The sequence below is a fragment of the Pollicipes pollicipes genome, unplaced genomic scaffold (assembly GCF_011947565.3).
Source record: "Pollicipes pollicipes isolate AB1234 unplaced genomic scaffold, Ppol_2.1 Scaffold_3447;HRSCAF=4054_pilon_pilon_pilon, whole genome shotgun sequence".
NCBI classification, from domain to species: domain Eukaryota; kingdom Metazoa; phylum Arthropoda; class Thecostraca; order Pollicipedomorpha; family Pollicipedidae; genus Pollicipes; species Pollicipes pollicipes.
Window position 1 is genome coordinate 15,730,330 of NW_023596297.1, and position 13,746 is coordinate 15,744,075.

Here is a 13,746-nt window from a genome sequence, read left to right on the forward strand (position 1 = left end):
CTGCAGGCCGCAGGTGACTCCGGGTGCGCCGTGGCGCAGACATGACGCAGACACGTCGCTTTGCTTACGAGAGCCGAGCTGACATTTGGAATGCGCGCTGGTGGCGTCATTCCGCAGACGTGATTCCAGGGCACCAATTAAAACCGGGGCAGCTGCATCTCGTCCCGTTTTTACTCCGCCTGCCATCGATATTTCGGCGATGGTATGGCGCCATCGAGATTCTTGGGTGGCAAGTTTGGGTTGGACTTTGAGGAAAGTATTTTTGTATTGACCGTGTTCTGACTTCCAGTTGCTATTTGCTGTGAGTCGTCATCGACTTCTCTCGCGCCAGCCAGTCTTGAAAGCGAAGGATAACAATGTTGATGCCCTAGAGGCCTTGTACGCATATTGGGAGCTAAATATAGCTCTTTCCAAGTACCGTTCCAGCTATTACCTACTCTGTGTTCTGACTACCAGTTGCTATTTGCTGTGAGTCGTCATCGACTTCTCTCGCGCTAGCCAGTCTTGAAAGCGAAGAATAACATTGTTGATACCCGAGAGGCCCTGTAGGCATATTGGGAGCTAAATATAGCCCGTTCCAAGTATTCCAGCTATTACCTACTACTTATGTCGGCTACGCGATTAGGTGAGCAACAGACTCACTGTTCGGCCTCGGCCCCAGAGCCAAAATCACCACCCTCACTGAAAATGAGCCCTCTAACTGTTATTATGCTGCAGCAGCAGGTGTGAGTTTTCGGGTCACACCGCCAGCTGGCCTCCCGTCATGGGGTGACCCGCCGTCTGTTTATCCACCCTCTCGCTCCGCGCGCTACCCGACACCGCAGAAGAAAGGCCTTCTGATTGCGCTCCAAGCCAATCAATCACCGCTGACGCCGGGACAAGCGTGTACACGTTCGGCCAGAATGTAAATGGGGCGCCGCGCCGCGCCGGTCGGCGCCTCTGCGCTGCCGGCGGGGCGCTCCGTCGGCGCACACGGCGCGCGGGCCATGTGGTGCGTGTCGGCGGCCGGGTCGTGACGTCAGACGGGCCGGTCCACACCTCTCCGGCCAGGCCGGACCCTTGTGCCTGCTTTCATGTTCAGCATTCTCGGACCAGTTTGGACCGTGATGGACCGTGGTGTGACGTTGGTGTGAATCTTTGGTAACGTGAGAGGAACTGAGAAGTGCACGGGTGGACAATGGGTTTGCGTAATATCAACAGCTTCTCTGAGACAAACAGCTTCGTGTACTATTGTGTCCTCGCAGGAATTAATGCAGGCCTAGTTAGCTCAGTCGAAGTTTTAAAATTTATCTATGCCACCGCCAAGGGATACTTACTTGGCACTGACGGCAACGCGCCACATCTGCTCTTTGATGATAAAACATGTTGAAGCCAAATCAGGACTCTTCATTTATCAAGCCGCAATGTTATTTCCATTATTATAATATATCAAAGTCGTCTTGGCTGCGGACGGGAGCTGCGCGCCACTCCGCGTGTCTTGGACGTTTCAACTTCCGTGCGCAGTTTAAGCGCGTCGCTTTACCAGTTGATTGCGGACCCACGCCCATGATTCAGTCGTTTACACGATTACATCCCCCGAAATGAGTCTGATGTCACTTTTGCAAAAGCTGTTTATCACGCAGGCAATCTCGAAGCGTAATTACGTCCAGTCTGCAATTGATGCCCCCCGACGCCGTGGTGCGGCGTGCTCGGCTTGGCTCAGTGGCCGCCACCATGAAGTTGGAGAGAGCTGCAGTGGCGCTGGGCGGTGCATGCATGGCCCGCTGTGTTGCTCTTGGCTTGCACACCGGCAGTGGCCAGCAGAGCGTCTGCAGAGGAAATGTTCCGTGTTGAAGGAAGTAAAACCAATACATGTCAGGTGTTGCTTCTCAGGAACATAAATGTCGTCTGCGTTTGCTTTGGTAGATCTTGGCTGTGTTGTTTCGAAAGACGGAAGATTACCTACGGCCTTCTGCGCCGGTATTAATTTTCGGCGGTTCTTCTTCCAGTCCGACGTGACATCGGGGCCGAATCTCACGACCCGTCGTCTTGCGTGTGGCCTGGAACCTTGTCTCCTGTAGATAACCTGTGACCACCCGACCTCCTCCCTCCTGACAGCCGCCCTGTGGCGTCTCCTTCCTGCTCTGCCTGTGACCTCGCGGCCGTGACCGGCGGCCGGGTCGCCACCCCGCGCCGTCGTGCGTCACACGTCCGCGGCGGCCGGCGGGCGCGCGGCGGCGCTATTTCGGCGGCCGACGCCGCGCCAGCCGCGATCACAACAGGGCGCTTCTGGGTGGTCGGGCCGGCGCCAGCTGGGGCGGCGCGCGACGCCAGCCGATCGGCAGCGCGCGCCGCGCCGCCGCCGGTCCACCGGCCGCCGCCGGACACACCGTCGTCGGCCCGGCGCGCCGCGCGCCGGACGCAAATAGACAGGCGTCACGGCGCGCGGCTTCTGCCGGCGATGGATGGCCGCGGCCGGGTATCGCGTCCATCGGGGCCGCGGCCGCGCGTCGTCGCCGCGGGCCGCCGCCGCCGGGGCCGCCGGTCCGGCGCGCGGCCCGGACCACCCGGCCGGCCGTGTCGCAAGGCGCGCCGCTGCCGACGGCCGTGACGCACGCGGTGATAGCGGCGCGGCGCGGTAGCAGTGGTGCGGCGGGGCTCTGCTGGAGGGGGCTGGGTGAAGCTGAACGGCCAAAGGCTGGGTTGATTACGGCTCGAGGAGCGGCGTGGCAGATAAAACACGTGTGCACGTCTGTGGTATACCGTACTTATGACTTCCTACATAAGACGTGGGCTGTGATCTACCCATGTTGGGGACGGTGTACAGCCATATCTAGCCTGGAATGTAGTTCGTGGGGTTTAAATGCGGGTGGAAAACATGTCGACCTTAACGTACTTTACGGAAGTATATCGCGATAACACCCTTTACATGTCATCTTCTAAACGAATCAATTCACATTTCGATCCCATTTCATTCCTTGTATCTCCGCTATCAGATGGCTCGTTTGCAACTTGTCAGAATGAGACCAGCGGGATTGATTTAACAACTCCTAGTCGCTCTCTGCTCGGCCGGGGGAGAGGCCAACGGGTCCCGTCTCTATTTCAGTTTCCCCATTTACTGAATCCTCATTTCATCTTCCCGATCACCTTGCTAACAGCGCGCGCTTCCACCAAGAGGGCGCCGAGCTCCTCAGCCGCCTGGATCACAGATGCTTCAGTCTCCCTCGCAGAGGCTGGTGCGGTCTTCAGATGCGTGGCAGCGTCCGTCGAGGCGACAGACCGCGCCGGTGTTTTTTACTGAACGCGGAGGTTTATAATCATATACAAACGGCGGTACGACGCGCCGCGCAGCAGCGACGCGGCCGACAATCCGAATTCCGCCGGTCGGTCCGAGGATGACGCGGTCGTTATATCGGGATCATAAGGAGGGAAGTTTTGCATACTGCTCCGAAAGCTTGATTGAACTGCTCGTTATATCACAGATTCGTCTCGGGAGGGTCGGCTCCGCGCTCCTTTTCGTGGAGGGTTCGAAGCACTTCTGAAGCGCCCAGCTGCTCGCATCTGACCGAGTCGTCTCTGTTAGGCAGATAAATTCTGTTTGTGAACTCACTTGAAATCACTGTGCCTTTCCGCTCTGGATAATGACAGGATAAACGTTCACAGCACATGGTATCTACCGGGCGCTGCTCAGCTGTCGAATGTGCAAACTTTCATATCACAGGTGTGGGTGGTACTATCTTACAGGCCAAATATTCGACACAGCAAATGATGACAATGCTAATGTGTGTGAACAACAGTGTTTGTGCGGTCACTACTGCTACTCAAAGTTTGCACGTGTTCCATCTGAATATAACATGTTTAGATCAAATAAGATGTTTTGGTTATCTCTCGCGCATGCGGTTTGTAACAACTTAAACGGCAACACAAATGCAAGCATAAACGCATCGACGTGCAATGAAAGCATGCACTTAAGGACCCGCGTGTGAATGCTGTTTTTTTCAAAATTCGGGAGCAGGCCCGCGATTCCGTATTCTTGACTGTATGTGAGCTGGCACCAGCCGGCTACCACGCGTTCTTTGGAACAGATTCGCTCAGGGTCGAACGGGAGCTACCGGCTTGGTGGAACGTTAACATGTCATAGGACCCCGTGGTACAGATAACAACGGTATGTCCGGCAGTGTCGAAATAAGGAAAGTATGCTTCGAAAGAATGGTTGGAATGTATTTTGCTGAAAAATATTGAATCCTTCCCGCAACCCTCTCAGTGCGACCATGTTGCTTGACATTCCAGATTATAATGTATGCAAAGAGTTCTTTGCATGCATTGAATGTTGGATATATGGTGGAAACAAAGGCTCCGTTGAGTACTTGATCCTATCTGAAAATTTCTGGCGTCGCTGAGTGTGCGTATTATTTTGCTGCGGAGCTGTAGACCTATGTTTAGCTATCCCCGGTTGTTGTCGCTCTTCAGCGCTTCTCCCTTGTGCGTCTCTCCCTCTTTCCTACCTCTCACTCACTCACTCACTCACTCACTCACTCACTCACTCACTCACTCACTCATTCACTCACTCACTCACCCACTCACACTCATTCACTCTCCTCTTACTTCTCCTTGCCATTCCCCAGATCTGTGATGTAAGGACATGCATGCTCTGGCAAAATCCCAGGAGTTCGGCAGGATTTACTGCACCAATTTACCGATTTTCGTCAGATAACGCGGCGCTCTCTCTACTGTCTTTATCTGACCACGGATCGCTATTTACCCGGCGCTGCTGTCAAAGGAGATGTCCGGCACTACTGCCTGTGTTGAATGTCCTGCCCTCTGCGAATGGCGAGTGTCCTGGCCTCGTGTAAATGGCGTGTCATTTACGCCAGAGTGGCTGGAGAATATTTCGGGCTGTGGTCTAAATTTTTCACCACGATTCGGCACCCGTTCCAGGTTCTGGTGACGTCAATGGACACGGCGCGGGCATACGCTGAAGTCGCTGTTGACCCGGGGTCATCCATCCTGCCTGACATGCACATGGACCTGGCTGCCGAGAACGTCTACGTCCTCTCTGAACAGAAGGTGAGCGCCATTGGCTGTGCAGCTGGATGCACAATAGCTATCAGGACTCTAACAGTAACTCCAGGAATGCGGCAGGAATTGTGACACCCAAAGGCGACGTGCGCACGTATTCGTGTGGGTATTTGCGTACGCCCGGGCGTGTGTTTGTGTTTCAATAGCTCTAAGGCGGAACCTTATTAGCGCCGTATCGGTAAGTGCTTGCGTGTTTTTCTTACTTCTCTGCTCTGTTGGTTGTTGTAGGTGCGGTTTGGTTGGTACGTGTGGGCGGGGCCACTGGCCACTGCTGTATGAACGGTAACTTCAGAGTATTTGCATGTCCATCGGCACCAATGCTAGTCCATGCAACGCTAGTGTTTTGGTGACGCAGCACATCGAGTCGTTGACCCAGTGCAAGCCCCGTCGCGCAAGCGTGTGTGCTGGCGCGAGCTACGCCGATGAAGGATTCTTTTGCTCAACATTTGTTGGGAGATTTGGGGCGTGATGCCGTCATATTCCGGCAGGACGGTCTACTTGAGCCGATTGTTGGATCGTTATATGCAAAGCGTGCGTGCTACGTGCCGGTTGTTCCTGCCATCCGCCATCATCCATGACGCCTTTAATGGAAAAGCTGAAGGTTGTTGTATTCAACATTGCACCCCATGTTACGAATCCCCTGATATATGCCTCAACGCGGTCGCTGATATACCGTGCCTGAATACCTGGACGGCAGTTGGCACACGACTGTACTGCGGGTGGCATCAGGGCGTGGCGCGCGCCCGCAGGGTTGGGCATGACACCGCCGCCAGCCACGCTTGTGGACCCCTGCGATAGGCCAGACGGAAGCCGGGGAAAAGTCGCAGTGTTGCGCCCCGTTCGGTCCGTTCGGCTGCTGCGTGTGATGACCGGCCGGCAGACGACCCACGGGAGCGATGGGTGCACTCTGTGTGACGTCACCTCCCGGCGATGTGGCAGCCGGCAGGGCGATATGGGCACGAGGCCGCAGCATCCCACGCTTGGCGCCGGCTGGGTGGCCCGCTGCGCCGAACAAATAGCCGGTCAACTGCGTCCGCCGGCACCGTTAGCTCCAACTGCTGGAGACGACAGCGGGTCTTGTTCGCGTGTAACAAGAGCGGCGGCCGGGCGGACGTCGCGCTGGTAACTTTATAGCGCTGCGGCTGGTGGCCGCGGCGTCCGCCACCGTCAGGCACCAGCTAAGCGCCGGCGCCCGGCCGCCGGACCAGCCGCGCCGCCGGCGCAGAGGGCGCCTCCGGTTTCGCCGCCGCCGCTGGGCTTGTCCAGGAGCGCCGAAACCCGACGCGTCCCCGCTGCCGCTAATCGGCCTATTTGAATAACAAAGGGGCTGTCGACGGGCTGGCGGCGGCGCGGTGGCCGCTCCGGCCGGACGATCAGTCGCACTGCCGCCGCCGCCGCCGCCGCTGCCGCCGACACCCCTCACAGCCCGGCCGTCGGCTGCCCGGGCGCTGGCGGCGGACGGCCGCCGCTACGCCCCGCCCGGCGATTGCCGCCGCCGCCGCCGCCGCCGCTGCCGACACCTCACGTGTCCCGGTCACCGGTCGCCTGGGCGCTGGCGGGGGACGACCGCCGCCACGTCCCGGCCGGTGGACGCCACCGGCGGCGCCGTGCGTCATTTGTTGGCCCGTCGGAGCGGGGATTAATTACAGCGTCCGGCATTGTGTGGCCGCGCTGTTTGCGGATGACCGGCATTCTCCGGCGGCCGGCCCTGACACCGCGATGGATTAGTTTTGACACCTGGCTGGCAGCTTGACAACCGCCCAGATAGGCAACCTGACTGCGGAGTAGACTCGCGTGCTGAGAAGATACGGATGGTGAACCGAGGCAGGCAGCCGTGGTGACGAGGCTCTGGGGCTGACAGGGAGGAGAGCCCAGGGGTGTCCACAGCGCTCCTACCCGACGGTGCGGAGTACGTGGGGCCAGGGCCCCACCTCACTGCGACCTGGCCGAGGGCCTCACCTCACTGCAAACTGGCCGAGGGCCTCACCTCACCTCACTGCAAACTGGCCGAAGGCTTCATCTCACCTCACTGCGAACTGGCCGAAGACTTCACTTCAATGCGAACTGGCCGAGGGCCACTTCACCTCACTGCGACCTGGCCGAAGGCTTTACCTCACTGTGAACTGGCCGAAGGCTTCAACACACTGTGAACTGGCCGAATGCCTCACCTCACTGCGAACTAGCCGAGGGCCACCTCACCTCACTGCAAACTGGCCGAGGGCTTCACCTCACTGCGAACTGGCCGAAGACTTCACCTCACTGCGAACTGGCCGAATGCCTCACCTCACTGCGAACTGGCCGAGGCCACCTCACCTCACTGCAAACTGGCCGAGGGCTTCACCTCACCGCGAACTGACCGAAGACTTCACCTCACTGCGAACTGGCCGAAGGCTTCACCTCACCGCGAACTGGCCGAAGGCTTCACCTCACTGCGAGCTGGCCGAAGGCTTCACCTCACTGTGAACTGGCCGAAGGCTTCACCTCATTGCGAACTGGTGGACTTATGAAATGACACAACCGATCTGCACTGTCAATTACACCGAAAGATGAGTATTGCGTTGCTCAATTCAATAAGCATAAAACGGACAGGGAAATGAGTTGGCTTGATACAAGATCGTCATCACACATCCAACGAAAACGTCGGTCCGTCACTACAGACATCCTTTTTGAAATGCCGCTCACGACCGCTCGGCGAATCCATTATTCATGTGAGACCAGGTCCTCAAAATACACTCATCATCGGTTTTAATATCCCAGGATGAATATCTCGGTATTGACCCAATCGACTTCTTTCATACAGCTCAGCTGTCCCGGCGATGACATCGTTTAGTGCGCACGACTGTCGGTGGGACACCACACTCTGCTGGAGAGGCTGCCTGTGGGACACCACAACCTGCTGGAGAGGCTATCTGTGGGATATCACGCCCTGCTGGAGAGGCTATCAATGGGACGCCACACTGTGTCGAAGAGGCCGTCTCTGGGACACCACACGCTGCTGGAGAAGCTGTCGATGGAGCACCACACCCTGCTGGAGAGGTTGTCTGCAGGACGTCACACCTTCCTGGAGAGGCTGTCTGAGGGACGTCACACGCTGCTAGAGAGGCTGTCTGAGGGACTTCACGCCCTGCTGGAGAGGCTGTCTGTGGGACGTCACACCCTGCTGGAGAGGCTGTCTGTGGGACGTCACACCCTGCTGGAGAGGTTGTCTGTGGGACGTCACACCCTGCTGGAGAGGTTGTCTGTGGGACGTCACACGCTGCTGGAGAGGCTGTCTGTGGGACGTCACACCCTGCTGGAGAGGTTGTCTGTGGGACGTCACACCCTCCTGGAGAGGCTGTCTGAGGGACGTCACACCCTGCTGGAGAGGTTGTCTGTGGGACGTCACACCCTGCTGGAGAGGTTGTCTGTGGGACGTCACACCCTCCTGGAGAGGCTGTCTGAGGGACGTCACACGCTGCTAGAGAGGCTGTCTGAGGGACTTCACGCCCTGCTGGAGAGGCTGTCTGTGGGACGTCACACCCTCCTGGAGAGGCTGTCTGTGGGACGTCACACGCTGTTGGAGAGGCTGTCTATGAGACGCCGCACCATGTTGGAGAGGTTGTCTGTGGGACGCCACACCCTGCTAGAGAGACTGTCTGTGGGACGTCACACCATGCTGAAGAGGCTGTCTGTGGGACGTCACACCCTGCTGGAGAGGTTGTCTGCGGGACATCACGTCCTGCTAGAGGATGTCTGTGGGACGCCACACCCTGCTGGAGAGGCTGTCTGAGGGAAGTCACGCCCTCCTGGAGAGGTTGTCTGTGGGACGTCACATCCTGCTGGAGAGGCTGTCTGTGGGACGTCACACCCTGCTGGAGAGGCTGTCTGTGGGACGTCACACCCTGCTAGAGAGGCTGTCTGTGGGACGCCACACCCTCCTGGAGAGGCTGTCTGTGGGACGTCACACCCTGTTGGGGCGCTCCGGGCATCAGTCGGCCAGGTCTGCGCTGAGGAGTCTACGGACTGACGACTGAGCAGTCCACGACACGTGGGCTGCGGCGCGGGCCAGGACATGCGGCAAGCGGCAGCCCCTGCCGTGCCCACCCGGCGCGCCCAGCACTCGTGGGCTTTACGACGTCGTTACTTTTTGTCCGACTGTCTGAGCACACTTCGGCGTCCGTCAACTAAAACAATGGCGCGTTTGAAAACGAACTCCTACGAGAAGAGTCGTTGAAAAACGGCCCCGCCGTTGTAAAAATGTCGTCATTTCTCGCTCATCAGACCAACAGTTTGGCTTTGTTTCCCGGAGGACACCCTATACGTTCCATCTGGCATGCTCACCCCTTGGCATACTTACTTTGATTGATGGGTTTTTAATGCCTCTCGGGGAGAATACGACTGAGACGCATATTTATAGGACCTCCTGCCACGCGTCGACGGGAGGCAGATGTGGCTTCGGGGTCGCCTCGCCCTGCGACTCCTGGCCGCGCCTCTATATCGCCGTCTGCTGACTGTCTTAAACTCGGCATCACGTCTGGGTGACTGTCACAGCCCGGCCTCCATTGTCATCGACTGTCTGGGCAGCGTTTCCGCTCGAGCGCCGCTCGCAGGCCGGCTCACCTCGTCCGCTCGGCTGGACATGTCACTCTGCCTCACCAGCAGTGGCGCGTGGTGCGATCGTGCCGCCTGATTAGCTGCGCCATAGCCGCGGCGATATCTTGAGCTGGCCGCCTGGTGGCGCTCGCCCACGAGTGCACGAGGGTAGAGTGGAAGGAACGTTACCTCATTCATGATGCGTCATATTATTGCGCGCGGCTGTAATGCGGGGTGTGACTGTTGAAAAGGTAGTTATTCCGTAACGTTTTATGCTAGCACCCAGCGAGAATGACAATATACACAGCCGTGCCACTGGTGTGTCCTGTCGGTCAGATTCTTCAGCGCTCCCATGTTTAGCGAGACTGTGGCGAGGGCGGTCGTGTCCCTTCCCTGTACGTCGGTGTGTTGCTGCTTATGGTCTGGCGACGAGCGGGCCCGTAAGACGACGACATGGTTCCACGCCATGTCCCACAATGACCTCCGGACTGGTCGGACATGCCAGGCCGTCTCCGACCGGCCCCACGGCGAGCAGGAAGGAGGTACAATCCTCGCCGCCCTCGCCACCCGGCCTTCGCGCCAGCAGAGCAATCCTAACCTCGCTGGGTTGCCACCGAAACGACAACGCCGATCGGCCGGAGCGGTCCGTCCCCGGGCTCCCAGCGGCGGCGGTTCCGCGGCTGCCGTTCAGGTCGCGCTGCCGTCTCCGGCGCGGCCGCGGCCGGCCCGACCTCCCCCGGGCTCCCAGTGGCGGCGGTTCCGCGGCCGCCGCTCAGGTCGCGCTGCGGGGCGTGTCAGCGCGCGCTGCCGTCTCCGGCGCGGCCGCGGCCGGTCCGACCTCCCCTGGGCTCCCAGCGGCCGCCGCAGCCGCCGCTCAGACCGCGCTGCGGGGCGTGTCAGCGCGCGCTGCCGTCTCCGGCCGCGGCCGGCTCGGTGTAAATCAGGCGGCCGCGCCGCCCGGCTGTTTATTTTGAGAGGGGATCAAGCCCGCGCCGCGGCGGCTGCCGGCCACGGGCGCGCCTCTCCGCCACCCGGGACACGCCCGTCTCGGCGCGCCGACGCGTGACGGCGGTGCGTGACGCTCCTGGAGGCGACTGGGGCGGCACGGCACGGGCAGGTCCGATGTGAACGCGCGGCGACGGGACCCGCACCGGCAGGCGCCTGCCAGCGCGGCGTCCGCGCGCGGGTTGCGGCGATACTGGTCGAACGAAGGCGATTGGTGCCTTGACGCTGTAAAGGCGAGTAGATGTGCCGAGCGGTGTTATGCACGACATTCGTCAGTTTAGCAGGTGTGCATGGTGATCCGCTTGATGCAAGGTTGATTCGCTTTGCCGGCGACATCTTGGCAGTTCACGTGCAGGTGCAAAGTTGCAGGTACAGGCTGTTCTGTGACGATCGCCTCCAATTTCTTCAGTTGGTATCTGCCCACAGCGCCAGTTAAGAACAGTGCCCGACACGGTTTCAGACTGGCAATTTAATAAGGTGGCGTCAGGCCGGACCCCAGGAGGAATCTATCACCAGTCAGGCATGATTGAGAAGTTTTGACTGTCTGGACACTGAAACTTGCCGCCAAGAACACGACTTCGCCATTAGCGATGCCAGCCACTGGTGGCAGAACGAATCTTTCCGAGCGATCGACAGCGGAACACGACCTTCTGGCTCCAGGAATGCAGAAGTTCGGGAGCTAACGCTGCGCGCTCACCACGTGTCCAGCCGCGTTTTCAGCTGTCCGCCACGTGTCGTTCTGCAGGCCACGCAGGTCTTGCCCTCCGATTCTAGTCTTCTGCTGTCCTCGTGACGTTGCGTCTGCTGTGTCTGTTGCGTTCTTCTGCTCTTCTCGTGACGTTGCGTCTGTTGCGTTCCACTGTTCTTCTTGTGACGTTGCGCCCGTTGCGTTTGCAGGTGACCAAGATGAAGATGCAGACCTGCGAGGAGCACACCAACTGCTCGCAGTGCCTGCAGGCTGTAGACCCATACTGCGGATGGTGCTCTCTGGAGAAAAGGTGCGTCCACTGGGCATTAGGCTAAAACGGTGAAGGTTTCCGGTGACTTCTCTGTATCGGTACCGGTTAGCAAAAGCATGGCGCAGGTCAATGCTGACATAAACCAGTTGAAGGTATATTCCCACACAAGGTCAAGATTTAACAGTACGTCCGCCACGCTAGGTAGTCGGATCAAAATGGAAATCTGAAGGTCATTTTCCAACATCCGTTCCCTTCAAGTGTAAAATAATATTTGAAAAGGCTTTTATTCCGACGATTTTTTCCTTGTTTGCAGGGATGGCTCATGGGTGACCACCATTTCAAAAGTGTACTCATTTTACGTAGGTTTCAATTCTTTTTCGCAAAACAACTATCTCGAGCAAGACTAGTCCTAGTTTTCATGGTAAGCAACACAGTAGTCTGTAATACTTTTTCGATCGAAGAAAGCAGCCCCAAACCCTCTAAAAGACACCCAATCCTTCACTGCCAGTCTGGATGGGGCCTAGTGCGCTGCAGATTAACGACTTTATGAACGTGCGGTAACAGTCGCTATGCTTCGATGCGGCTAACTCGAGCGTATGTGGGGTAGAAACCGCGGGCCCGCTCAGAATTGTTGTCATGAAAAGATATTTCGGGGGTTATAGGTACGTACAGCTTGTGGCGAGTACCTCGGGTTGTTTGGATGCTTATGGAGAATGGCAGTGACAGGTTATGGCGAAGATCTTGAAGGCTTGAAAAAGACGCCATCGCAATGAACTGTTAGTAACGTCCGCTTCCATGACCGGGCGCCATGAACTTCAAACAAATAAATATATTTTACTTTGCACGATGCTAGTGCGAACATGGATCGTATTGCAAACGATTGCTGTGCCGGCCGAGCCGTTTATTTCAGTGGGTTTGCTACCTGGCTCCTCCAGAGATAGGACTACCGCATGAACCACCTGGCGTTGATGAGGTCCTTGCCCGACCCTACCCAGTGCGCTGGGCCGGACGCAATGGATCCGCCTGACCACCCCGAGTGCCAGATACGGTGGTCTTAGATCCGAGCAGCAGTGGACCCGGACGCAGGCAGGCTCGGATTCGGACACCGCAGGTCTGACCTCAGTCAGGCCGGGCTCGACCTGTGACCTCACGGACACGACCGTGACGCACGAACCCCACGTCGCGGTACCGGACGCCACGGGCTCCAGCGGGGCGCAAAGGTTGCAGCCCCTCCCCCCGTCCCCATCCCCGTCACGGCGGCAGTGGATGACTAAGTGCACCAGCATAACGACTAGCTGAATGGCCTTTTAACGTGACTTCCATGGGCACATTGGCCAGGATTAATTCTCCAGCGCGCTCGCTCTGACACATCCCATTACGCTGACACTAAGTTGCCCCTATTATGTCGGCAAATAGCGGGATAAAATGGCAGCCTCTGTTGGCATTGACCGCCGCGGGGCACGACAAATCGTCTGCGCGAAGCCAGCGACGGATCACGCAGGAGGTATACGACAGCTGATCGCGCCCACGGCCGGCCGCCGACGCCGACCGCTCGGCAGGCACGCCTTTGGGCACTGATGCCGTCGGCACGCCAGTAAATTCAAACCAGAACGTGCCTCGGCGAGCGGGGCGCTGTCGGGGCTCTCCGTTTACCCACTGTATCATGTTCAGGGTTCACGTGACGTGGCGCCGATCGGTTGAGTTTGAACGTGACGACGCCACCCAGATGCTGCCGGAGCGCCCGATCGCCTCTTGTATCCCGTCGCCGTGCCCGCGGTCAGGGTATCCACGCGTCGGCGTGGTGTGTAAAAAGCGGCGGGTCCACGTCTGAATCTGAGTTCAGCTTCTTGCCCGCAGCCGTTGCGATGAGTCATGGGTAATTTCAGTACCAACAAACACGCCGCAAAAAGCGAGCTCCGTCCGCCGCTTTGGAGGCCGTGCTCCAGGGCCGGGCAGACGCGCGCGGCTCACGGCGTGCCCTGAGCGCGACCGGGGAGTGGGGGGAGCGCAGGGAGCGGCGTGCGGGGGGCGCCGGCGGCGGCACGTCTGCTCGCTACGTGCCATGACGGCCACGCCGGGGGTCTTCTTCCTGTTTCCCCGTCTGGCCGGTGAAGCAGCCGGGACGATTATCCTTTCCTGAGCTCTGGACGTA

The 13,746-nt window shown here is 58.6% G+C and overlaps 1 protein-coding gene across 1 annotated transcript in view; it reads left to right on the forward strand.

Annotated features, from left to right (window-relative positions):
- LOC119092194 (plexin-B) overlaps positions 1 to 13,746 on the forward strand; it is a 51,999-nt gene that overhangs the window by 16,797 nt on the left and 21,456 nt on the right. Inside the window, exons 3-4 of the mRNA XM_037215171.1 lie at positions 4,918 to 5,046; positions 11,533 to 11,633. Coding sequence (XP_037071066.1) covers positions 4,918 to 5,046; positions 11,533 to 11,633 — 230 coding nt within the window. The remainder of the gene's footprint in view (positions 1 to 4,917; positions 5,047 to 11,532; positions 11,634 to 13,746) is intronic.